This window comes from Electrona antarctica (assembly GCF_951216825.1).
Source record: "Electrona antarctica genome assembly, chromosome: 12".
Taxonomy (NCBI): domain Eukaryota; kingdom Metazoa; phylum Chordata; class Actinopteri; order Myctophiformes; family Myctophidae; genus Electrona; species Electrona antarctica.
In genome coordinates this window covers 12864111-12891403 of record NC_136793.1, presented here as the reverse complement: position 1 = coordinate 12891403, position 27293 = coordinate 12864111, and the positions used below count along the sequence as shown (strand labels likewise).

The 27293-nt window shown below is 45.9% G+C and overlaps 3 protein-coding genes across 3 annotated transcripts; 2 read left to right on the top strand and 1 right to left on the bottom strand.

The window, feature by feature from the left end:
• Positions 1–2056: 2056 nt before the first annotated feature.
• On the bottom strand, positions 2057–3166 carry LOC306933933 (ethanolamine kinase 1-like; the record flags this gene model as incomplete). Its single annotated transcript, XM_079516314.1, has 1 exon — positions 2057–3166. The coding sequence occupies one exon, from the start codon at positions 3164–3166 to the stop codon at positions 2057–2059; it is 1110 nt and encodes a 369-aa protein (XP_079372440.1).
• Positions 3167–4955: 1789 nt separating this feature from the next.
• Positions 4956–8281, top strand: LOC306933932 (ATP-citrate synthase-like; the record flags this gene model as incomplete). Its single annotated transcript, XM_079516313.1, has 1 exon — positions 4956–8281. One exon carries the CDS (start codon positions 4956–4958, stop codon positions 8268–8270), a length of 3315 nt encoding a protein of 1104 aa, XP_079372439.1. The 3' UTR covers positions 8271–8281.
• Positions 8282–12421: 4140 nt separating this feature from the next.
• Positions 12422–27041, top strand: ydjc (YdjC chitooligosaccharide deacetylase homolog). Its single transcript, XM_079516690.1, has 5 exons — positions 12422–12771; positions 14346–14505; positions 18839–18938; positions 22546–22723; positions 26106–27041. The coding sequence occupies exons 1-5, from the start codon at positions 12524–12526 to the stop codon at positions 26467–26469; spliced, it is 1050 nt and encodes a 349-aa protein (XP_079372816.1). The 5' UTR covers positions 12422–12523; the 3' UTR covers positions 26470–27041.
• The last annotated feature ends 252 nt before the right edge of the window (positions 27042–27293 follow it).

Sequence of the window (27293 nt, the reverse complement as noted above, 5' to 3'; positions counted from 1 at the left end):
AGGGACGCGGACCCCCTGTTCAGTGATGTTTTCATGACATTTTTTACGTTTCCATTATAACCAGATACGTACGATTATTATTCATTTATTTGTTTCATTAAAAAGCGAAAATAGCGCATCTACATTATCCCAAATGAACCCGAGCTGTAGTTTATGGAAACAAATTGAAATGGAAATCTAATATGAAAGATCAAACAAATAACATTACAATCCACTCTGACTGGTTTTGCAGGGTGATAGGTGTCTGCAAGACCATTGTGGCCAAATGTGACCATAATAGGGACTGGTTAAAAACAATACAACAACACAAACAGAACATTTGTATTTTTTGTGTCAAGTTCGTTTTCAAAAAACTGGAAAAAACGAAAAGCCCTCCACAAACGATCTAATCCAGTGGTTCTCAAAGTCAGATCCAGGGTCCACATGCAGGGGCAAAATGAGGAACAGTTTAAACACCCAATGTTTTATGTTTTTATTTTGTTTCATAGCAGGAAAATGTTGACAAATCTCCTGTGGGGGTCCCTGGCTAACATTATTTTCAGATGCAGGGTCCATACAAATGCATACCAATTGTTGTTGTGGGCCCTTGACATGAAAATGTTTGAGAAATACTGCTGTAATGTGCTGTGTAAATGAAGAATGCGCTTACCTTCAGCTCTCACCGAGTTGAAAGTATGTGTCCATAGCAAGAGACAGCCTAGCGTCATTACATGCATGTTGCTCTTCATTGAACTGCAGTGTGTTCCAGTCCCCTCCTCGACCATGGGAACATGATGTGTTTGCAAATTATATTTGGATTGGCTGAGGGATTTGGACTTGCCCATAGTGCCTTGGGCACGGAAAGTATGAAAAACACTGCACGAAAAGGATCAGCTATACGCAGAGAGCATGTTTTAAAGGACTGGTCAGAAAACATGCACAAAAACATAGGACAACAGGGGTGGGCAAGTTCGATGATGGAGAGGGCCACACTATATTTCCACACTCACTCCAGAGTGCCACATTGCATACTGCCTGGCAGAAAACTTTTTTGGTAAATGAATGCCCTGCAAAAATAACAGCTCTACAAGCTCAAAGCACATTGTAATGCTTTGTAGTACGAGTTTTGAGCTTGTAGATCTGTTATTTTTTGCTATATTTGATATTTTACAATATTTCTTTTTTAATTTACCCAGGGAAGTAGCTGAGCACAGGTGCTCATTTTCAGCAACGCTCTGCACATAGAAACACACAGACACAGACACACACACACACACACACACACACACACACACACACACACACACACACACACACACACACACACACACACACACACACACACACACACACACACACACACACACACACACACACACACCTGGGAGCTGACCAGTACAACCCCAGTCTTATACTGTTGGCCACTAAGCAGAATACTATAGTCATTAAGCTATAGACGGGTTACGTTGCATGTTTGGAATTGTAAAAGATGAAATAATATATCAATAATATAGTATACTTGGATAATTAACTGATAAGCCCCCCATGTTTACTGTACATACTGTATACATTCATTGCTACTAGTGTTGATTATGTCTTGTTGAGGGCGCTAGCCCCTCCAACATCTGGCTTTTAAAATTAAAATCATATGGCAGCCAAGTCTATGGACTTTTGGGGCCCTATTGTGCGTGTTTTAAGTACCAGGTCTTATGACTTAACTTAAGACCGGAAGGCCTGGCCAATACTTTTTGTTTATTTAGAGTGGCCAAATTGCATCGGTCACGCCTCCATGTGTGAATTTAAGTCAACAGGTCTTAACCTGTTACTTAAGACACGCAAAATAGGGCCCTTAATGTTTGTTTAGAGCACTCTTAACAAAAAAAAAAGGAAGCCAAAGTCTATGAAACTTTAAAGTAAACATCATGTGACATCATGTGGTACAATATACCAAAGGTGTGATTTTTGATTAGTGTATGTCTTTAAAATGTCTTAATGAATTGAATGCACATGACCACAATGGAAACAAGCCCCTGGGGATGTTTGTGTTATCCTCCAGATGCGGGTGGTGAGGTCATTCTCATTCTGGCATCTGCAGAGCCATCGCCGCAGGCTTGGTCTTGAAGTACTGGTCAAAACGGAGCACCGCGTACCCCAGAAAGTCAAAGTCAATGGCCGAGTACTTGGACTGTATGAGCGCCCAGAGGCCCCAGAAGCAGTGGGAGGCCAGGGCAAACTTACTGACCTGCACGTAGAGGGTCTCCAGCTCGCGGGGGCTGACCTCGTCGTCAGCGCCCTTGGTGAGCAGATTGTAGGCACGCAGGTACGCACGCAGCCACTCCATCTGCAGCTCGCGGCTCGGGTACAGCCCGTAGTCCGGTTCGCTCATGCCGGCGAACTCGTTGAAGTGGTTGCCAATGTCGAACGCCTGGTAGTTGTAGCCGGCGTACTCGTAGTCGATGAAGCGGACGCGGCCCTCCTCGCCGTTGTGCACAATGTTCTTGCAGAGAAGGTCGTTGTGGCACAGCACCACGGGCGAGCCCAGCGCCGTCAGGTGCTCCTTCAGCCACGCCATCTCCTCCTCCAGCGCCGCCCTGCTGGGCACCTCGACCCGCCGCGGGGCCCTGATACCGCCGCCGCAGGAGTCCGCCTGCTCGGCGAGCTCGGTGGCCACCAGGGATAAGTACTCGCGCATCCTGATCCACAGCATCGGCTCGGGGACGCGGACGTTGTTGCGCGCGCGGATGACGTGCACGCGCGCCATCTCTCCGGCGATCAGCCCGAGCAGGGCGGGCTCCCGGACGTCCCGTGGCCCCAGGGCGTCGCCCGCCATGTACTCGTAGCAGAAGCCGTTGCGGAAGGTGCCGTAGAGGCGCGGGGCGCAGCCGTTGGCGTGCAGCAACCGGAAGCTTGCGAGCTCGTTGTCGCGGTCCACGAACAGCTCCGTCTTGTTGCCGTACACGCGCACCAGGACCACGTCGTCCGGGCGCTCCTCTGCGTAGCAGCCCAGCAGCTTGTTGGTGGTGCCGTCGGTGAAGAGCTTGGTCTTCACGCGGTCGGGCTCCCATGCCGGCCGCAGCTCTTTCATCAGCTTCATCACCCCGTCCATCATGTCGTGTTCGTCCACATAAATGGAGAACTTGCGAACGGCCTGCGACCCGACGGGCACGTGAATCTGCGTCTCCATCATCCAGTAGTTTGTTGGTTTTGGTTTATACTTTTAATATAGGGATGTTTCTAAACTGTAAGAACTAGCTACCGTAACAGGTTAACTGGGGAACAGGCCTACCGCATGCAGGGTATAAAATTATGGATCCCAAGAAGACAGGCAACCACTTTGTGGAAGCTAATGGGGATCCAAAAGGAATTAAGCACTTCACATTCAAGGAACCACTCATTGGGTACCACCAGAGGAATATGTGATATTTGGCTGAATAGAAAAGGCACTCATTGCCGGTACCAGAGATTAAACATAAGCACACTATGAGGGGTTGGGTTTTAAGCTGACCTGCCTCTGCCCTGGCGTCATCACTATATCCCTGTGACGTCACCATAAGCCAGTAACTAAACACATTTACTCAAATACTGTACTCAACTTACGTGTTTCCATTTTCTTCATATAGGCTATTTTATACTTCTACTCCACTCCATCTCAGAAGAAAATGCTGTAGGGGGCACGGTGGCACAGTTGGTAGTGCTGTCGCCTCACAGCTAGAAGGTCCTGGGTTCGATTCCCGCTCGGGACGCTGTGGGTGCTGGCGGCGTGTTTCCTCCTCTGCGTCATCAGTGCCCATACACTGTGGCGAAAGGGCCTTTCTGTGTGGAGTTTGCATGTTCTCCCTAGGGTACGTACCCTCACAAAAAAACATGCAGTAATCCTGGACTCTAAACTGCCTCCCCCTGGCCAGCCGGGGCGCCTGATGGAGGGGTAAGGAACTGGTTGGAATAACGTGTTCCTTCCACACGCTACGTCCAATCAGGGAAACTCCCCCCTGTCAGGTGTAAAGGAGCAACTTGGACACTCAGGCATGAAGGAAGCATGAGTTCAAGTCCGTTGCTCTCCCCATGTCCCCCATATATGGGGACTAGGTTGGCGGAGGGTGTGTAGAGCCCAGGATCACATTAGATAATTGACACAGGGGTGAAAAATGAGTTACAAAATCGTGGGATAAAAAATATATATATAAAAAAAGAAGAAAATGCTGTATATTTTATTACAGTACTTGACAGCTTTTCTTCGCATTGCGATGCATTGTGAGCTTGTAGATCGGCTAATAGCCGAAATATGGAATAAGACTTAATTGGTCAATGAGCAATAGCTACAGTGAAATAACTCTTTGATTCTGAAATGTGCATTCTGCATAATGAGTATTTTTACCCTGTATATTGGCATACCCATAAGCATATTGGTTGGATCTTATTTTAAAATCGGCTTAATAGGATGACCAGCTTACTTAAGCCAATTTTAAAATAAGAAAGATGGATATATTTGGATATCCAGTTGTCTAGAACCGCCGATCCAACCAATTTGCCTATACATGGACATGCCATACAGGGTAATGCACGATATACAACAGACATGCCTAAGTTACAAAAACATGAAAACAAATGACCAGGGAGGGTGTGTCTGCATGGTCTGTAAAATGCCATTTCTGCAGGTTTTGGTTACATTGATTATGGCTTCTTGATGATTTTATTCCGATTTGCCTTTATTCTTTTAATATTTTGATGGACCGTGTCGTTTTTCAGTATTATGTCAGGTTGACGTGGTTACCCAAGATGCTGTCATATTTTATGACACAAGATCCCAAGCCGGTTCCGTTTAAAAGAGCATTCGTCACATGGACCCACAGTGTTCCAACAGCCAGGGTGCCTGAGGTTGTAGATCTGCCATTCATTATCATCGACTTGAAACCAGGGTGCATCTATCATCCATCGATCATCTATCATCATCAAGGTCGCTCCAAACCCCAGAAGTCATGTCGGCCAAAGCCATCTCCGAGCAGACAGGAAAGGAGTTCCTCTACAAGTACATCCGTACATCGGCCACCGTCCAGAACAGGTTTCGTCTCGCCAACGTGACGGCCCATACCGACCTTGACCGCTTTGCGGAGGAGCACCCCTGGGCGCTCACAGAGAGGCTGGTGGTGAAGCCCGATCAGCTGATCAAGCGGCGCGGGAAGCTGGGCCTGGTGGGCGTCGACCTGGACCTGAACGGCGTCCGAGAATGGCTGAAGCCCCGTCTCATGAAGGAGACGACGGTGGGGAACACGACGGGAGTCCTGAAGAACTTCCTGGTCGAACCTTTTGTCGCCCACGGGCCGGAGGAGGAGTTCTACGTGTGCGTCTACGCGGCCCGGGAGGGCGACTACCTGCTGTTTGACCACGAGGGAGGGGTGGATGTCGGAGACGTGGATTCTAAGGCTAAGAAGCTGCTGGTCGGGGTGGACGAGAAGATCAGTGAGGACTCTGTCGTCACGAACCTCCTCACGCACGTCCCCGATGACAAGAAAGCCATTCTGGCCAACTTCATTGTGGGTCTCTTCAACCTTTACGAAGAGCTGTTTTTCACCTACTTGGAGATCAACCCGTTAGTGGTCACCGAGGCCGGCGTGTCCGTGCTTGACATGGCGGCCAAGATCGACGCTACGGCCGACTACATCTGCAAAGCTAAGTGGGGAGACGTGCAGTTCCCTCCGTCCTTCGGCAGAGAGGCCTATCCAGAGGAGGCCTACATCGGCGACCTGGACACTAAGAGCGGCGCCAGTCTGAAACTCACCGTGCTCAACCCCCGCGGCAGGATATGGACCATGGTGGCGGGAGGCGGGGCATCGGTTGTTTACAGTGACACCGTCTGTGACATGGGCGGGGTCCACGAGCTGGCCAATTATGGGGAATATTCAGGAGCACCTAGCGAACAGCAGACCTATGACTATGCCAAGACCATCCTATCTCTGATGACCCGAGAGAAACATCGCGACGGGAAGGTCTTGATCATCGGAGGGAGCATTGCAAACTTCACAAACATCGCGGCTACATTTAAGGGGATCGTCAGAGCCATCAGGGACTACCAGGGGCCACTGAAAGAGCACGAGGTCACCATTTATGTCCGCCGCGGTGGTCCCAATTACCAGGAGGGTCTTAGGGTCATGCGCGAAGTGGCCAAGACCACTGGGGTCCCCATTCACGTCTTCGGCACAGAAACCCACATGACCGCCATTGTTGGCATGGCGCTGGGCCACCGACCAATCCCCAGTGAGCCTCCTGCAGCCGTGCACACTGCCAACTTCCTCCTCAACTCCGTTGGGAGCTCATGGACGCCGCCGGCATCCAGCAGGACCGTGTCCGTCTCCGAGAACGTTTCTAGGGCGGAGGATTCAACACCGGTCAACATCGTCCAGACTGCCCTCCTCGAGGGCCAGATCTCTTCAGCCACGCCAGTAGCCGCCAAGGCAGCCCCTCTGTTCAGCAAGAACACCAAGGCCATAGTGTGGGGCATGCAGACGAGGGCGGTGCAGGGCATGCTGGATTTCGACTACGTCAGCTCCAGAGAGGAGCCATCGGTAGCGGCCATGGTCTACCCGTTCTCTGGAGATCACAAGCAGAAGTTCTACTGGGGCCACAAGGAGATCCTGATATCCGTTTATAAGAACATGGGAGACGCCATGAGGATACATCCGGGCGTCGACGTGCTCATCAGCTTCGCCTCTCTCAGGTCTGCTTTCGACAGCACCATGGAGGCCATGCAATACCCGCAGATTCGCACCATCGCCGTCATCGCCGAGGGCATCCCCGAAGCCCACACCAGGAAGATCATCAAAGCCGCCGATGAGAAGGGCGTCGTTGTCATCGGACCGGCGACGGTCGGAGGGATCAAGCCTGGCTGTTTCAAGATAGGGAACACGGGGGGCATGCTGGACAACATCCTCGACTCGAAGCTCTACCGCCCGGGCAGCGTGGCCTACGTGTCCCGTTCCGGAGGGATGTCCAACGAGCTCAACAACATCATCTCCAGGACCACGGATGGTGTTTTTGAGGGCGTGGCCATCGGTGGGGACAGATACCCCGGTTCTGTGTTCACGGACCACGTGCTGCGCTACCAGGACACTACGGAAGTGAAGATGATCGTTGTACTGGGAGAAATAGGAGGAACAGAAGAATACAAGATCTGCCAGGCCATCAAGTCGGGCAGGATCGCCAAACCAGTGGTGTGCTGGTGTATTGGCACCTGTGCCTCCATGTTCTCTTCCGAGGTCCAGTTTGGCCACGCTGGATCCTGTGCCAACCAGGCCTCCGAGACGGCAGTAGCCAAGAACCAGGCCCTGAAAGAGGCCGGTGCCTTCGTCCCCAAGAGTTTTGACGAGCTGGGGGAGATCATCAAATCGGTGTATGATGACCTCGTTGCCAAGGGAGTGATCGAACCGGCAGATGAACTGCCTCCTCCCACTGTGCCAATGGACTACTCCTGGGCACGGGAGCTGGGTCTGATCCGTAAACCGGCCTCATTCATGACCAGTGTCTGTGACGAGAGGGGCCAAGAGCTGGTCTACGCAGGCATGCCCATCACCGAGGTGTTTAAGTCGCAGTTGGGCGTGGGAGGAACCCTCGGGCTCCTCTGGTTCCAGAGGAGGTTGCCTGGGTACGCCTGCCAGTTTATCGAGATGTGCCTGATCGTGACCGCCGACCATGGCCCTTGTGTTTCCGGTGCTCACAACACCATTGTTTGTGCCCGCGCTGGCAAGGATCTGATCTCCAGCCTCACCTCTGGACTCCTCACCATCGGCGATCGCTTCGGAGGCGCACTGGACGCCGCAGCCAAGCAGTTCAGCAAGGCCTTCGACAGCGGCACACAGCCCATGGAGTTTGTCAACAAAATGAAGAAGGAAGGCAAGCTGATCATGGGCATCGGTCACAGGGTCAAGTCTGTCAACAACCCCGATGTGAGAGTCCAGATCCTGAAGGACTTCGTGAAGCAGCATTTCCCCGCCACCCAGCTTCTGGACTATGCTTTAGATGTGGAGAAGATCACCACCTCCAAGAAACCCAACCTTATCCTGAACGTGGACGGTTTCATTGGCGTGGCCTTCGTGGACCTGCTTCGGAATTGTGACGGGTTCACGAGGGACGAGGCTGACGAGTTTGTAGAGAGCGGTGCATTGAATGCCATTTTCGTCCTGGGACGCAGCATGGGGTTCATTGGACACTACCTGGACCAGAAGAGGCTGAAGCAGGGTCTGTACCGTCACCCCTGGGACGACATCTCCTATGTGCTCCCAGAACACATGTCCATGTAAAACAAAAAAATCACACCCGGGAGAAGTGAGGGGCACTCTTATCATTATACATCATCATACATAATTTCATGAATAACTGAATCTATATATGTGATTGGTTAGCCAATTTGCTCGCCTACATAATGATGTACATTTTCCTTTCATTGTCAATGGCATTTAATGTTTGTGTTGCCACACATTTTCGTCATATTTGGCGGACGTTTGACCTAATTTCTCCTTTCAGTGTCAACGGCAAATATGAGATGTGTGGGAACAAAAGCTGTATCTAGCCAGGAGAGCCTAGCGCCTCTCAAAATCACACTTGTGTGAAGTGAGGGGCGCCAGTGGTAATGCTCTATGTGCTAAAATGCTAGCGCCCTAGCGAACAAGAGTGATTGTTGTACTGGGAGAAAGTCAGGCAGGATCACCAGGCCAGTGGTGTGCTGGTGTATTGGAACCTGTGCCTCCATGTTCTCTTCTGAGGTCCAGTTTGGCCGCGCTGGATCCGGTGCCCAAATGTATAAAAATCTTAAGCTCAAAATACTAGCTATTTTCAAATGGCCAAAATGTATATTTTGTAGGTTTGAAGTGGTTAATGTATGTTTTGTAATAATATTCAGTCTACAAAGTAACAGTAGTAACTAGTAACAAAGGTTTTCAAATAAATGTAGCGGAATAAAAAATATTTGCCCCTGGTATGTAGTTGGAGTAGAAGAAAAAGTATTGGAAATTGGAAATACTCAAGTAAAGTACTAATACCTCAAAATGGTACTTAAAGGACAACTTTGGGTTTTTTCCAAAGTTCATTAGAGAAAGTAAAAGATGTAGTTGGGGAGGATGTGTTGTTCTCAGGAGAAATCCTAAATCACCTAATATAAAGTAGAGTAGCAGCTTTACGCTGAGTCTCTCATCTTATAAATAAGGGAGATGGATGCCAGCCACCCTCATTTTTGGCAGCTTGTATCCATCATCTTTGTTCTTCTTATATTGAGAGCTTTGCCTTCTAGCTCAGCTCTCTCTTCATTACAACAGAGCGGTACAGTGAGTGCAGTAGGCCTACAGCTCCTGCTGCTCATGTCCTGCTCCGTCCTCCCCTCACTCGTGAACAAGACCATGAGATAATTGAACTCCTTCAGTTGGGGTACGGTCTCATTCCCTATACCTGGAGTGGACAAGCCAACTAGGGTTTGCCAACCATCCCTTGAATTGTCCTTCATTGTCTCCACCAGGCCGAAGGCATGGGGAGAGAGTATGTTTTGCACTCCGTCCGTGTGTGTGTCCGTCCGTCCTTCCGTCCGTCTGTTACCAGCTAATCTCCGGCACCGTTAACCCGGTCGATGCCAAACTTTGCACACACACTCCCTGGATGCCAACGATGAACCTCTGCCCCACATTTTCCAGAACGGCCTGTTATAGCGCCACCATGAGGCAGCTTTTCACATTTTTTACCTAAAACTGCACCGATCTGCGTGAAACGTTGCATGCACACTCCCTAGAGGCTAAGGACAAACCTTTGACCTGCATTTTCCGCATCTGCCTTTTATAGCGCCACCAGGAGGCCGACTTTTGTAAAACACATTGTTTGATATTACTCCTCCAGATTCTGTCCAAAAATCTCACAAATCGTTACACAGTATCTCTATGGTCATGTGCTCAAGTCGGATCTGTCCGATATTTAATATTCCATCCTAATTGGCTATAATTGGCTTTCACAGTTTGCAAGATTGCCCCGTTTTGAACAAAAGCCTCAAATCATGAACGCAGCATGCAATTTACATGAAATCTTTCACACATTTTCTTACTAGGCTGAGGAATATATCCCACCCTTTTCACATTGGCCTGTTATAGCGCCACCAGGAGGCCACAACCTGACCTGCCCTGGTGGAGACCTGTGCCCAGAAGGGCACTTTTTCTAGTTGTGCTTCATTTTGTGTCTTAAGTGTCCTTGAGCAAGTCTCTGAAACCCTAATTGCTCCCGATGTGCAGGTTGGTGCCTTGCATCATTGCATGGTTTCCTCCGCCATCGGTGTGTGAATGGGTGAATGTATAATGCACAATCTATGCAAAGCGCTTTGGATAAAAGCGCTATATAAATGCACCATTTAGAATCTAAAAGATGTGTCCCTTATTGAAATGATACGGATCACACTTTGTTCCTTATTTTGGGGAATCAACACAACATCTTACAAGTTCAAACAGCTCATATAGGATACCGTACGTACAGGTTGTTAATATTTAAAAACATTTACATACATTTACATACATGTTCTTGCCCTGGTGAAGACCTTATATATAACTTTATTCTTCTACTCCACATTTGTTTGTGTGCTCGGATCTCATTTAACGTTTTAATTATATCTGTATGTACACTGAGAATTTAATCTTTTTCTGTGTGTCCCTTATTTTTCTTGGAAATAAGGGAGGCCCGGCCGGATGTCCCTTATTTGAATTTCAGGCAGTACGTTGGGAACCCTAAATGCACCGGCCATCTGCTGGTGGAGATGATAAGTTTATTTGTTGGTCACAGGAAACTGTACATAGTTCCCGGTAACCATATGTTTGCCTACAGGCCTGTTTGGTCACACAGTAGCCCTGTTGTGTGGGCCTTGAGTACACACCGGGAAGGGGAGGGATCCGATAAGCGATAATACTCACAGGGAAAACCATTTTAAAGCCACACCTGTGTACCCTTGTCAGTCAAACACCAGCTAGATTCTGTACCTAGTCAGTCAAACACCAGCTAGATTCTGTACCTAGTCAGTCAAACACCAGCTAGATTCTGTACCTAGTCAGTCAAACACCAGCTAGATTCTGTACCTAGTCAGTCAAACACCAGCTAGATTCTGTACCTAGTCAGTCAAACACCAGCTAGATTATGTACCTAGTCAGTCAAACACCAGCTAGATTCTGTACCTAGTCAGTTAACGCCAGCTAGATTCTGTACCTAGTCAGTCAAACACCAGCTAGATTCTCAAGTAATAATAATGTTTTATTTATAATGCACTTTACATTTTTGCAAACCTCAAAGTGCTACAGCGGGTTTTAAAACATGGCATAAAACGGCAACCAAACAATTACATGGGACCCTACTAGGCTAAAGGGTCCAAGTAAAAACTAGGTAAAATCTCAGGGCATAGAAAAAGAAGGCCCAAGAATAATGAATCTATTTTTTAAAAAGCATCAGTGTGTGACTGACTGGTGGTGCTCTCAGGTGTTCGGGGAGGGCGTTCCACAGACGTATATATAGGGCAGACAGCAGAGCAGAAGGCCCGGTCGCCCGTGGTGCGGACTGCGGAGCTTGGTCATCCTTCTGGACAAGAAGAAAAGTGACACATCGTGGACAGGAAACCATGGTAAGGGCAGTGATGGAAGAAGTACTCTGTTATTATTTTTAAACAGAGTACAGAGTTAAAGTAGCCTAAGTAACAATACGAAAATAAAGAAAAAAGAGAAAAATAGAAGAAAAAAAATTAAACATTTTATGTGAGTAAAAGTACAAACGTATTGGTATCAAAATGTACAAAAGTAAAATAAGTCATTATGCATTATACAAGCTGTGCATATTAGGAGGGGCAAACAATCTGAAGAAACAGGGAAACACCTGTTATTGAACAAACACTATATAATAACTACTATCAGCATATAGAACTTTAGCTTTTTTACAACATAAAACATTCAAAATATCACTTGCACACTGGAAAGAATCTGTTCCAAGCATCGTCCACAAGAGGTCGCTAAAGCTCTGAGTAAAGAAGGCTACAGGAATTACGTCAGTCGGAAGTAGACTCTCTCTCTCTCACTCTGGAGTTCCTCGAATGCAAATGCAGCTCCTCCGCCCCGGCTTTTTAGGACATACATGGCCGATCGAGTGTGATAATTAAAATGGGTAAGAGACTGGGAGTAAAACATACATCGAAACATAACTTTATGAAGGGTTGGTGCTTTGTGCATGCATGCAACTGGAATTTCTACATTTTGTTCACATTAAAAAGCTTACTGTGTCATTTGTCGACAGGAATAGACCTACTACAATAAAACTCGGAGCTTTAATGTAGATCTGTTCTTTGTAGTGCGATTGCATTCAAGATCGGAAAACTGTTGTGTGTGACACGACGGCAAGCTCATGTAGCCAATAAGCCACGTGATCCGCGGGGCGATGATTACAATGCATCTATAAATAATGTGGGTCGAGAGCGAGGAGTGTGTTACGTGTCACACGCACGCACGCACGCACACTCACACATCCGCTTGATGCCTGTGTGTGTGGCGTATCTATGTGTCCCACTGTCCCCTGTCTCTGTCCCGGACGCGTCCAGGACCTGTCCTGTCCCCAGCGTCCTGTCCAGGGGACCAGCGACATGCCCGTGCCCAGAGTGAAGTTGGTGGTGACCGGGGATGACTTCGGCTACTGCCCCCGACGGAACCGGGGCATAGTGGACTGCTTCCAGGCGGGAGGGATCTCCAATGTATCGCTGCTGGTCACCGGCTCCGCCGCTCAGAACGCAGCGGACCTGGCTAAAAGGTATGTGTGTAGTAGAATATGTTCAAGTTCAACTATTCATTATTATTGTTGTAATTCGTATCATTATTATTAACTATTAAAGATTATTATTATTATATTGAAAATACATTTGAAATCAGTTTTTTCCATTAATGCTAAGTTATAAGTTATAAGTTACTTTGATGAATTGAACATGGTGGACCCTATTGTAAACAAGTGTAATGCTTAATTGGGTCGTCCACTCACAGTTAACAGTCCTATGTATTGAGTTTGTGCTTGAAATGTACTGTAATTCTGCAAACTGTTAATAAATATTTCAATCAATCAATCAATAAGTTAGCATTAATGGAAAAAATAAAAAACATAAAAATAGTGTTTATTTTTATGTTTTTTATTTTTTATTTTATGATTGTACAAGAGTCAAGATTGTTTGTCTATATTGAAGCTATTTATTTTGTATGGAAAAGTTTACATTGACAATAAGTGCGAAATGGAAAAGGGAAAACCACTCATCCTACACTACACTATACTGGAACATTATGGACTAACACAGTATAAGCCAGTATAAGCCCCCCCTCCCCCCCCCTCCCACACACGTTACCACACTCCCCCGCCTCCCAGTTCTGTGTGTGTGTGTAGTGACACTACATGTGTTGACAACACACGCAGAGATAAGATCAGATCACACACAGTTCTGCGTGTGTGTAGTGACACTACATGTGTTGACACATACACACAGAGATAACAGATCAGAATCACACACACACACTTGCGCACAAGCGACACAGTTTTGGTAGCCTATGGAATGAACATAATATAATAATTAGGCCTGCATCGCTTTGCCTAAAACACTGAATTATGAAAAGGACCGCAATTGGAAAAAGCCTGCCGCTGGCTCCCATTTGTTGAAGAGAGATCTATACATTGTCAAATGATATTGTTATTATGCTTAAATTATCGCTTTGGCTAAAACGCTGAATCCCGCGGATAAAGAGGCTATGTACATATAACTACAGGCATTCATAACTACAGACATTAACATAGCCTACCGCATAGGATTGTATGCTACGACGATACAACCAGAAAAACTTGTTTACATCAGGTATAAAGTAAAAGGAAAAAGGAAAACGTCACAATGTATGGAAAAAGGGGCAGAAGAACTGGGAGGCGGAGGCGTGGGGGGGTGCGCTGCCCGGAGCAGTGTGGTAACCAGGTCTTCGCCACACACACACACACACACACACACACACACACACACACACACACACACACACACACACACTTGGTTTCCAGACACACACACACTTGGTTTCCTTTCTGTTCATGCCGACTGCTTCCCTTTTTACCTCCTTTATGATGAATTCATGATATGTTCTGTTCTTTGACTATATAGAAGTGTCTATTTGTACGTCTCTAAATGTTTTGATGAATTGAACATGGTGGACCCTCTTGTAAACAAGTGTAATGCTTAATTGGGTCGTCCACTCACAGTTAACAGTCTTTGTATTGAGTTTGTGCTTGAAATGTACTGTAATTCTGCAAACTGTTAATAAATATTTCAATCAATCAATCAATTCCTGGTGGTTTCCCGGCAGACATCACATTCCCATGGGCCTCCATGCCAACCTGTCAGAGGGCGTACCTGTGTGCCAGAGTCTGCGGCTGGACTCCAGCTTGGTGGACAAGGAAGGCTTCTTCCACGGAAAGATGGGCTTCCGTGAAGCACTGCAGCGTGGACACATAGCCATAGCAGAGGTTTGATTGATTCATGTATTAACAGTTAGAAAAAAGGACAATACTGAGTTATACAATGATGCACAGCCAAGGGGCCAGTGAGGCTTTCCAACGTTGAAGCACTGGGCCCTAGTGGTAAGAGGAGGGACTGCAGGCGGACCCGTGAAAGTATGATTGGGAAACCCTGTGCAGCTGGGCTTTAACGTTGAGTGCGTTTGCACTTCCGCATTTTGGGCACCAAAATGCGGAAGTAGAAGGCTCTTCCGGGTGCTTCAAAACGTCACTGAGCAACTTCCACTGACATGAATAGCGGGGGAGGGGGGGGGGGAAGCTTCGCGCCAGATCAGTCTCTATCCTTTTAATACTCTATGTGCTAAGCGCATGACACAAAATGTCCTGCTGAGGGCTTGTTTCAATCGTGGTCCTATGTATTCAATTCATCAAGCGTTATAAATAAATCATCAATAGGAGCAGTAAAAGTACATTCACAGGGAAAACAGTCTGGGGGGGGGGGGGGGGGGGGGGGTTGTCTTTTGACAAGTTAGAAGACTTGTTAAGACTTGTTAAGGTCCAACTGTAAATTGCATACATATGCTCTTGCATGGTGGTTTTGAAGGAGGGTGATGAGTCAGGGTATTTCACATTTTGGTGGCGTTCATCCCCAGTAGAATGGATTCATCCCCATGTTTGTGCCAAATCTGGGTGGAATGAGATCATTGGAGCTCCCTCTGGTGTTGTGCCCTGTGGGCATTTCTCACTCTTTTACTGTACTGTACTGCTCAGTGGATTGATTGGTTGGTTGGTTGAATACTTAATTAACACGTTGAAAACATATTTAACAAGCTATGCTAAAATGATAACACAATAAGCCCTGGGGGGGCTTGTTTCCATTGTGGTCCTATGCACTCAATTCATCATCAAGAAATGCAATACATACCATCATCAACATTGCAATACCAAAAGCAACATTTGTTTTCACAACATATTTCCATCTGGGTTCTCTGTAGCCCAATCGCTGAAGAAAGCTGTCAACTTTTTCAAGCAACTTGGCAGGTGATTGGACGGGACGGTCTGTCAATCATATTGGCATGTCTACATGACGTGTGGCAGCTGTGCCAGCAGGAAAGTAAACAACCCCTGCAAACGACAGCTGTTCGTTAACCCTTTTGTCGTTTGCGTTCAACACCTCACTATCGTGTCGGATGTGTAGGTCATATATTCGCTTCGATTTTCCAATGTTAAGGCGTTAGGAAATACAATTGCAAGATCCCGCCTGTAGCTGCCACTGATTGGTTCGTCCCTGAGTGATCCCAGATGGAGGCTGTATTATGAACTTGTGAACTCAATACCGCCCCAATCAGGTTAGGGGATGTTTACTGTAGGTCACGTTTGAATGTGGATAGGAAATGGAGTATGATGGCTGATGGTACACACTTTGGACACATAGCAGAGCTACTGTACTCCAGTGGACACAGTCTCCCAGAGACCCAAGCGTACAAGCCCTATTTAATAGGGGAAATACAGCTGATCTACAAACTTGCATATTTCACTTTTTACAGTGAAAATTGGTAATTGTGGAAATAAAAGAAAAACAACAATAATATTGAAAGCCTGTATTACTGTAAATACAGTGTCAGTTTTCTCTGTTCATAACAGCAAAACAACAACATAGTTTTAGTTGACTGACACACTGTGTGTTTGTTGGAGTGAAATGCTGTAACTCCAATCAATACTAATCGTTCTCTGTGTGTATGCACGCCATACCAGCATTCTCCATCTCTGACTGTGCGTGTGCGTGTGCGTGTGCGTGTGCGTGTGCGCGTGTGTGTGTGCGCGTGTGAGAGAAAGAATTGTTAAAATGGTTAAGCATCAGCCAAAACCAGCACAGTGTTCTGTCAGCTTGCTTGCTGGTTGCACTTCCTCAGGTGTTCATGTACAGTATTGGTTGGTTTAACTTCCTGACGTGAGGCCGGGAAAGGGAGCTTAACTGGTTCAACTGGAATGACATGGAATCTTCTTCCTTTTATGCTAAACCCTCTCTAGCACTTTGCCCCTTTTTCCACCAAAAGAACTTCGGTTCTAGAACCGATTCCGTTCTTCTTCTTTTTTTGTTTAAGGATGCTTTATATCACATCTGTATCTTCCAACCTGAATAGTGACACATTAGGCGCGATACAAATACATTTTCAGGTCAGGACACCAGTTTCATCCAATCGGGAGAGATACCTCACACAGTAAGCCTTGCCGAGCCATGAGGCCCATAGGGCAGGAGCCTATCTGATTGATTGATTGATTGAAGAATGTATTAACAGTTTGCAGAATTACAGTACATTTCAAGCACAAACTCAATACAAAGGCTGTTAACTGTGAGTGGACGACCCAATTAAGCATTACACTTGTTTCCAATAGGGTCCACCATGTTCAAATCATCAAAACATTTAGAGACGTACAAATAGACACTTCTATAGACAGAACAGGAATTCATCATAAAGGAGGTAAAAAGGGAAAAGAAATATATACAGTGAGGGGAAAAAAGGGGGGGGGGGGGGGGGGATTCAGATTTTACGGGGGCCAGTTTCGAATTGCAGCCATCCGTAGGTGCCCTTTGAGAGCGGTTTTGAAGGAGTCAAGGGATTCGCATGTCTTAATGACAGTTGGTAGGGCGTTCCACATTTTGGTGGCATAGGAGCGAAAATAATTTAGTCCCTTGTTTGTGCCGAATCTGGGTTGTACATGGTTCGTTGCACTCCCTCTGGTGTTGTGGGTGTGGACTTCGTTAACATTAAGGAAGTATCTAGACAGGTACATGGGTATCTTGGTGGTGTATCGAATCTTGTGGACCAGACCCATTGCAAGATGCTGTACTCTGTCGTCGACCCTAAGCCATTCCAGCCTGTCGAAGTGGGCAGGGGTGAGGTGGGTTCGGGGGGCTAGATCAAGTAGGAGCCTGACCAGTTTGTTTTGGGAAGTCTGGAGCCTGGTTTTAAGGGCCTTTGAGGTGCTGTGGTACCAGGAGGTGCATGCATAGTCAAAGAAACCCTGTACAAGGGCTCCTGTTAAGGTCTTCAAGGTGTTTTTGTTGACCAGTGAGGAGATCCTGTAGAGGAATCTTGTTCTATGGTTGACTTTTTTGATTACGTTGGTGGCCATTTTATCACCGGAAAGATTAGCCTCCAGGATGGAACCTAGGTAGGTAATTTCATCTTTACGTGTGATAACATTGTCACCCACTCTAACCAAGAAGCCATTTGCCTTGCTGAGATTACTAATAGAGCCAAAGAGAATGGATTCAGATTTTCCCAGGTGTAAAGATAGTTTGTTATCAGCGAGCCAGGTGCAGATTCTACCGAGTTCAGAGCTGAGGGCATTTTCAACCTGCAGTTTGTCCCTGTCCGAGACCAGCAGTTCTGAGTCATCTGCGAACAGGAACAAGTTGCAGTCACAAGCTGAAGTCATGTCGTTTACATATATTAGGAACAGTAGAGGCCCTAGTATGCTTCCTTGTGGAACGCCATCTCCCTTGATGCTGAGTGCCAAGCAGGAAGGCACTGGGTCTTTGGTATGACCTGGGTCGGGGATGGAACCCCGACCTCCCAGTCTCAGGGTGGACACTCTAACCACATGGCCACTCACACAGGATGCAGGATAAAAAAGTGAAAGGGATGATGAAACGAGAAACAAAAAATGACGACGTGTAAAAACACACCTGAAAATGTATTTTCTGTTGATCAAATCACTGGCGAGATGGGGAGACGCTTATAGAGCTATAACCATACGATAATTTAGCTATGCATACATGTGTAACTTGTATATTAGTAAGTGTTGTGTGTTTGTCCAGGTGGAACATGTAACATCCACACATATAGTTGGCGATTAATTGTCATACAAAAAATTGTGATTAACAATTGAATTGTGTTTTTGGCATTGAACATTGGAAATTTTATATGAATCAAAATTAAATTTCAGATTTCCTTTAAGGCATCGTAATCAAAAATTGCACAGGGCAGATATGACTAACTTGATGAGTAACTTAAATATACAAAGAAATTACTGACATATTTATAATTTAATACTTTTTTTAAATAGCGGCCATAGATCTGCTATTCCTCCTTTTAATTTTTTGACAATTAGGCAAAAATGATTGGGATTATCTCAAATAATTGCGATTGGACGATTATGTAATAATTGTGACAGGCCTAGTTGTGTTAGCCTGGCTAATAAGCCAGACTAATATCACACAACACTGTCGCGGGAGGCAATTTGTTTTTGCCAACGGCTGATTCGGTCTGGCTTATTAGCCAGGCTACGAGAATGGTGCCGTAACATCAGTGTTGTGTGTGTTTGTGTCCACCAGGTGGAGATGGAGCTCAGAGCTCAGGTGAAGCTGTTCAGGGAGCTCACTGGTCACCTGCCCTGTCACATGGACGGCCACCAACACGTCCATGTCCTGCCAGGTACGCTATACGCCTGGATTCAACTTCTCTCTGCCAATGACGAGATCTCTCGTCGGATGTGTTTCCAGCGGTTTTACGATAGATACTGTTACTGTAGCTCTTCGCTAACCTACGAGTCACCGCTTGACTGTCATTGAAAGCAGGAAATCACGTGATGGCTAATAGAAAACGGTTCCCGCCCACTCCCACGCTAGAGGATTTTCTCACATGCGTTTAGCTGCGCTCCTGGAGCGTTCCACTTCCTGGTCCAACATTATGGCATTTTCGACAGACCGTAACAAAAGAACGCTTGGACCGTTTTTTCCTGTGAACGGCACCGCGATTATCAACGATCGGGCGATCGAGCGTAGTGGACATAAATAATATGTGACTACTTCAAAGGTAAAGACAGATTAAATAGTATTTGAAAAGGTCAAACTAGCAATAGAACACCTGTTTTAGATTAGAAGCATCTTCCGTAAATACGAACGGTCTCAGAAATGTCATAAAAGCCAAGTTTAAACCTGTGATTTCTTCAATCGGTTGGCTGTATGTAACCCTTTCCTCAGCGTGTAAGGGCCATATTGTCTTAATTAACAGAATCCTGAGTTCTCAGCTGTTTGTGTTGAACTGGCTGACTCACCTAATTTACCAGTAATAATGCAGGCTTGTGTTGGTAACATTAACAGAGTACTTAAATGGTGCAGTGCCTCCACCGGAGATTACTAACTCATAAACTATGAGCTTTTTTTGTATTCCCCAGAAAATGTGAATAGTTAGTAGCAGTACCAGAAATGACAATTTCCGTATAGTCAATAACACGCTCAGGGCAACCATATAAACAGAATAACAACAGGGATTTATTCTGTTTGTTGTGTGTGAGTGGGTGTGCGTGTGTAGAGATGGAGATAGATGAGCGTGCAGGTGTGGATGTGTAAAACATATGCAAAAAGCAATTACTTTGAACAGGCTAACTATATGGTTTCAAAACAGTTGAATATAAAGTTTGACCACCTTGAAAGAATCAAAAAAACCTTATAAACCCAAGAACATTGAACCTGTTCACTTTACCTTTTAAACCAGAAATAAAATTGTATCCCGTAAATATTCAGTAAATAATTACAGTGTGTATATATGTGTGTGTGGTGTCAGTCAATATGCAGTATAAAACAAAAACCTTAAAGTTAAACAAAACAGTCACAGTTCACTCAGAAATGTTCAAGAAAACTAATACCAAGCGCTTGGATTTTCTAGACGTTGGGGCCCATACGTTGGTGCACAAAAAAACATCAACCAAAACTCCTTAGACAAAACGAACCAGATCGTGTCTGATGTCCTCCTCCTGTTACTCACGCTTCCTTACGAGTCACGGCCAAGATCACGAGGGCTCCACGGCTTGGGAGTGAATGAACAAACCACGTGTATGTGTTTATTCCACGAAACAGAAGTCACGTCTCCACCAGGCAGCGTTGAATAGCGACCGTCAGTCCCGGTCGCCGAATTCTCTTCTCCTCCGGTCCTCTCGGGTTAAACTATGGGCTGCGATGTACTGTGTACTGTCTTCACGGCAGGTCGAGCAAACGTGTCACATAAACGTCCCCGAAAACAAGCCTATACAGACGGTACTGTTCAGTCAGTGTTCACAACTCACTGTCAACAGTTTTCAAACGTGTCCTTTTTCTTTTTCAAGCAAACACTCATGAGTCACGCCATGGATACGGTACACCAAAAACCCTCTCTTCCTCTTCTCTCTGGCGCGTTTTTATAACAAGGATATCCCGTTTCGTATTTCCTCTTTGGCTTACAATATGCCAACCCCCTCGCACTGATAACACATTGGCACAAATAGGTACCAGTAGGCAGGACCATAAGAGTAACAAAATAAAAGCTCAAGTTAAACAATACTGCATTAGTGACAGCAATAAATAATAAACATGTATGTTACAATCATTTCTTAAATTCTGTAGGGCTCTACAAATAGAACACCTGTTTAGATTAGAAGCATCTTCCGTAAACACGAACGGTCTCAGAAATGTCATAAAAGCCAAGTTTAAAACTGTGATTTCTTCAATCGGTTGGCTGTATATAGAACAGCAGGTACATAAGGTTTAGAATGATATGACCTATTTTCAGTCATCAGATTTGATCTTGCTTTATTCGATGAATACATACAGTATGCGGAGCTTGGTTGGTCACAGGGGTAAAGTACCTGTCCTCCACTGTGGTGCGCCTGGCTTGCCAAGTGTCTATGTTTCAGTGAGAAAAACAAAATAACGTTTTACATTTAGTTTGAAATGACCTCAGATGGTGCCATCGGTAAGCACAGTCCACCTCTGAGATGCAGACCATGGAGACAGAAATGGTTTTGATTGACTGATTGACCCTACTGTAATACTTTATTAACCGTTTGCATGGACAAGCACAGGGAAGTACAGTACAATACATAGTCTGGGGGGGGGGGGGGGGGTGCATTCCACATTTTGGTGGCATAGCAGGAGAACGAATTGAAACCCTTGTTCGTGCTAAATCTGGGTTGAGCGTGATTTGTGGAGCTCCCTCTGGAGTTGTGATTGTGGATTTGATTGACATTTATGAAGTAGTTAGACAGGTACATGGGTATCAATGAGGTGTAGTGTATCTTGTAGACTAGGCCCATTGAAGTACAGTAGTTAGACAGGTTCATGGGTATCAATGAGGTGTAGTGTATCTTGTAGACTAGGCCCATTGAAGTACAGTAGTTAGACAGGTTCATGGGTATCAATGAGGTGTAGTGTATCTTGTAGACTAGGCCCATTGAAGTACAGTAGTTAGACAGGTTCATGGGTATCAATGAGGTGTAGTGTATCTTGTAGACTAGGCCCATTGAAGTACAGTAGTTAGACAGGTTCATGGGTATCCCATTGCAAGTTGCTGTACTCTGTCTTATACCTTGAGCCGTCCTACCCTTTTTGTTTTGGGATGTTTGAACTGAAGCCTTGCTTTTAAGGCCTTAGTCAAAGTGTCATTGGATGAGTGCTCCTACAAGTCCTCAATGTATTCCTACTGGTACAGTGGTTCGGTGTCAAGGACCCCCAAATTGACATAATAGAGCAGAGGACGATATTTTTTTTGTTAGATTTAGTACAAACAATACTATAGATGGGGAAATGACAGTGGAGGGAGAGAAACGTAGAATTTCACAAACTGACACTGACACAATTTATGATTGTATCTGTTGTGGAAATTATGGTAAAATGGCAAAATCCTAAGTGGGTTTACGCTCACAGTAAAAGTGTTAATGTAACTCTGAGAGTGCAGTTGTAACAAAGGACAAGTAACGCTTCATTCACACTAGCAGTGACGAAAAGCTACAAAACAACAACATTTTAGCGTTGTATTTGTATTAAACTGTACTCTTCTGTGCTGTGGTTTTGCAAACTGTTTATAAAGTATTCAATCAATCAATGCATTTGGATCCAAAACAAGCTAACATTTTGCACAGTGGAGTTTGAAAAATATAGGGAATTTGTTTTCAAAAGTGTGTGTGTGTGTGTGTGTGTGTGTGTGTGTGTGTGTGTGTGTGTGTGTGTGCGTGTGCGTGTGCGTGTGCGTGCGTGTGTGTGTGCTCGTGTGTGCGTGCACACATCAGAGGTGCGTGAGGTCTTTGCACAGGTCCTCAGTGACTTTGCCATCCCCTACACGCGTGTCCCCGTGGAGCCAGGCCTGCAGGACTGTCCGTGGCTGCCGCTGCACCTCCGAGCCTTCTACGCTCAGGTGGAGAAGGACGCCCTCGAGTCCGTGCACGTGTTCTCGCGCTACAGGATCAGGTAAATGGTGCATTTATGTCGGTGTTTGTTAATTTCGTCTACTAAAACTATCGCTGAAAATGTTCGCCGACTGCCCTGCACTGACAAAAGCTGAATAAAAACTAAGTGATGATTTTATGTTTGGTTGCGCTTGGGTGTTGCACTCTGAAAATAATGTGTTGCGACACGTTGTGAGCTTGTAGATCTGCTATTTTCAGCATGCAACCAAGTGTAAAATCAGCCATTACGACGCACGCCATCAAGGCCTGCCAAAATCCATTTTAGTCAACTAAATCAACTAGATTTAGTCAACTAAAATATTATATTTAGTCGACTAAAACTAAAATATACTTTTATTCGAAAGACTATGACAAAGTTAGCTGTCAAATTCAACACTGAGGAGGGAACCCGGGATCGAACCAAATACCTTCCAATTCCCAAGCGGCCATTCCAGAGTCACTGCCCCCACGTGTGTCCACTGTCCACGGTGTAAACCTTGTACAAAACTGTTACTTGTCAGGAAATGCTGGGGGAGATTTTTTTTATTTTTTGTGTGTTAAAGTGAAATGGTTAAGGTGTGTCTGTGGGTTTTATAAATATTGAAGCAGTGAAAAGGAAGTATAACAAGAGCTTGTGACAAAAGCGCTGTCCAAATGAACACGTTATTGACGTACGTGCGTGCTTGCGTGCGTGCGTGCGAGAGAGAGAAATAAAAACTGGTTGTGTCTTTGTGTATGTTGAGAGGATATAGTTTATAAGCTAATTAAATTAATAATAAATGGATATAATGTATTGGATACATAATAAAAGTATAGCATAATTATAAAGAATACATTTGGATGCATCCTGCTCCGTATACAACACAATGCACTGCTTTTCAGTTTATCATTCAAGTTTGAGCCAGTAAAATGTGATTATTAAGCGAATAATCACGCAAATAATCACACAAATCATGCGATTAATCGCCATTGAAAATGTAATCGTAACTTGGACAGCACTAAAATAGTAACTTTGTTGGATATATTGCAATTTTCCCCCCATATTTCCTGAATAGTGACTTTCTTTTTATGACTCAATGTCAAGTGACCAGCAGCAGTTCCGCAGTCATGTGTTTTGTTTGTGTCCGTTGGCTGTGGATACACCCAGCTGAGAGAGAATGTAATGTTCACAGTTCTTTTTGTCCCCATTGTGTTGTGCAAACGTGGCCTTCACACCATAATACGGCGATAAGCTGATACGGCCGGAACGGTGGCAGTACAGTGATATTATCAGCCTGGCTCCTGTGTCACTTGGCCTCTTGTTGGTGGCCTTGGGGGTGGGGAGTTGTGACACCGATGCCACAATCTGCGTACACCTTTTGAATGACGTAGTGGAAATCACATCGTGCACCTTATAGGCACTTGGCATTTAGGCACCTGGCTAGCCCTTCTGCCCTGTTTGATGTACTTTGCTCTGTGGCCTGAATAGACCTTTTTTATGGAAGCCATATTACCAGAAATAGTTGTGCAATGCTACCAGTAGTGGAAAGTAACTAGAAAAAATCACACCCGTGTGAACTGAGTGGTGCAAGGTCTTATATAGCCTGATCAGCTGTGGTCTGACGTAATGTCAGTGACCATAGTAACCATGCTCATTTTTTCGGGTCCCACGTACAGATACACACACGTACAGGTACACACATACATAGACACAAACATAGATACAGACAAAGCTGGTTGTTGGAGTGGTTTGCACCGCTCAAAAAAGGGGTACAAAATAATTGCCAGTGCAGAGAGTATATGTAGTGTCTCAAAGAAACTAGGATACCAGGTAAACAATGAACCTAACATCTGTCTAAACAACATTCTCAACATCTGTGTCGAGAAAAACTAATTTAAGTAACAAAGACATGAGGAGAAGTGAAGAAGATTTATTTGGATAGTAAACTAGCATCAATCGAACAAATGTGACAAGAAGGGATTACAAGGAGAGAGAAGTGCTAGGGGGTGAGTTGAGTGCTAGGGGGGTAAGGTGGCTTCTGAAGAGGTGAGTGCTAGGGGGGTGAGGTGGAGTCTGAAGAGGTGAGTGCTAGGGGGGTAAGGTGGCTTCTGAAGAGGTGAGTGCTAGGGGGTGAGGTGGATTCTGAAGAGGTGAGTGCTAGGGGGGTGAGGTGGAGTCTGAAGAGGTGAGTGCTAGGGGGTGAGGTGGAGAGGTGGAGTCTGAAGAGGTGAGTGCTAGGGGGTGAGGTGGATTCTGAAGAGGTGAGTGCTAGGGGGGTGAGGTGGAGTCTGAAGAGGTGAGTGCTAGGGGGTGAGGTGGAGTCTGGAGAGGTGGGTTTACTCCACAGTTTGGGAGCCAGGAGGGAAAAGAGGCTAGGTTTCAAAGTGAGTGCTGTGGCATGCTAGGTTGCCACGGAATACTTGATGATAATATTTGGAATTTAATTCTGTTCTTACGGATATTACTTGACAGCAGACGTCTGAGGCTGGATGAAAGGGAAATATGGACAGGTTTCCTTGAACAAATAACGTTGCACGCAACAGACATTTGAGACGTTGTCTGGTGAGTCATGAGCAGAATGCCCAAGTAAAGACTGAAGCTCATGGTAGGAACACAATGGATCACAAGCATATAAATGGTCCATTGTTGTGTGACTTGCTAAGTAGTATAGGTGTGTGTACTTACTGTAGACACTATGGACTAGGAGCCAGTATGTGAGCACTTACTGTAGACACTATGGACTAGGAGCCAGTATGTGAGCACTTACTGTAGACACTATGGACTAGGAGCCAGTATGTGAGCACTTACTGTAGACACTATGGACTAGGAGCCAGTATGTGAGCACTTACTGTAGACACTATGGACTAGGAGCCAGTATGTGAGCACTTACTGTAGACACTATGGACTAGGAGCCAGTATGTGAGCTACTGTCATGTGAAATCTGGCCCTGTGCGACTCTGCATGTCGCCGGTGCTTATCATTTCTCAAAGATGCGCCAGCGAGAAGGTACTCGCAGGGATGGCAGTGTGGCAACATTTTTTTTTAACAACTTTTGAACAACATATACGTTTTGGGGTCCATGACAAGAAGAAGAAATAGTAACTACTGACATAGAAACATAGGTTTTTCAGACAACGGTCATGATTTACAAGACATTTATAGAGGGTCTCAATGGGTTAAATCATCAATCATGATTATAACAAAAAAATCACACCTGTGTGAAGTGAGGGGCGCTCTTATCATCGTGCGTCATCATGACGTAACATGTCGATTTGCTTGTCCACATATGACGTACATGCTCCATTCATTGTCAATGGGAATTTAATGTTTGTTTATGATGAAAATCTACACTAATAGCTGAATATCAAAAAAAGGTGACGTTGGTGACTGACAGCCCCCCTAACCGCCACTCTCTGTTCCTCAGGTGGCCTGACGTGTACCTGGGTCTGACCACCATGGGCCAGCACATGACCATCCCCAACCTGCGGCGGGCGCTCGGCCACGCCCTGGAGGCGCGGCCTTCAGCCTCCACTACCTCCTCCTCCGGCGCCGCGCCCTCCGCCTCCACGCTCGCGGACCACTCAGACCGGCTCCTCACCGTCACCGCCGAGCTGATGGTCCACCCGGGCTATCCCAGCCACCCCGGGGAGGGCGGCTGCGGCCAGGGACCCGACGCCTTCTCGCAGTCGCCCGACCGGCAGCACGAGCTGACCACGCTGACGCACCCCTCGCTGCTGGAGCTCTACGCGCAGCAGCGAGTTCAGCTGTGTGCTTTCAAAGACCTCTGAGGTGCCCGTTGTGTGTATGCGGGAACTGCTTCGTGCTTGGCCGCACGCCAGTGACATGCGGCCAAAAGACGGCAGATCTGCAAGCTCTGTTCTTCGGCGGACGATGGGATGCGTGACCGAAATATAAGGGGCCTTGTCCACAGACAGCATTTTTTATTTATTTATTTATGTGGAGGAGCGCTACCGTAGACATGTATGGCAAAGTCTTTATCTTTAGAAATGCTGGGCAAAAGCGCGCTAGTACCTCACAAAATGCATTCTGTGGACGCTGACCCTGAATCTGGCATGACAACACCGATCTCTTTGAGGTCTACAATGCAGACGGGTCAACATTTATCCCTGAAATATGTGTGAAACAAATGACACTTTCTTTTTTTCCATGTTGTTTATACTAATTGGAAGCATTCCACTGTATGTACTCACTCAGTTACTTGCCGTTTCCTGTTTTTAATGAAATTGTCAAACTTATTTATTGATAATTAACCACGTCTCCTATGTGAATATTTATGTTTTAGCAGGGCTGCTTTAGGCTATCCATCTAAATTATATACTAAAGAGACTGACTGACTGACTGTCCGTCTGTCCTTGGCATATTTCCAGTACTATTCTCCCGATCGACTTCACACTTGGTGTGTGTATTGCAGAGGACGGAAGTGCAGTGTGTCAAGTGTATAGTCGGTCTGGTGAGTATTTTCTTTTTTAGAACTGGCATTCCATATGGTGGCATCATGTCCTGCATGGGCACTGCACATGTTAAAAGGGGGTGTGAGTGATATTTCTTTGTTAAAACGACATGCCTTTAAGGCTATGCTTTAAGGGCAGGG

What these genes read in the sequence shown, in the direction of transcription:
- ydjc (XM_079516690.1), top strand. Translation starts at nt 12,524, where the DNA reads ATGTGTCCCACTGTCCCCTGTCTCTGTCCCGGACGCGTCCAGGACCTG. An exon ending in GCAGCGGACCTGGCTAAAAG is followed by an intron (nt 12,772 to 14,345) that starts GTATGTGTGTAG and finishes GTTTCCCGGCAG; the next exon opens with ACATCACATTCCCATGGGCC. An exon ending in GACACATAGCCATAGCAGAG is followed by an intron (nt 14,506 to 18,838) that starts GTTTGATTGATT and finishes TGTGTCCACCAG; the next exon opens with GTGGAGATGGAGCTCAGAGC.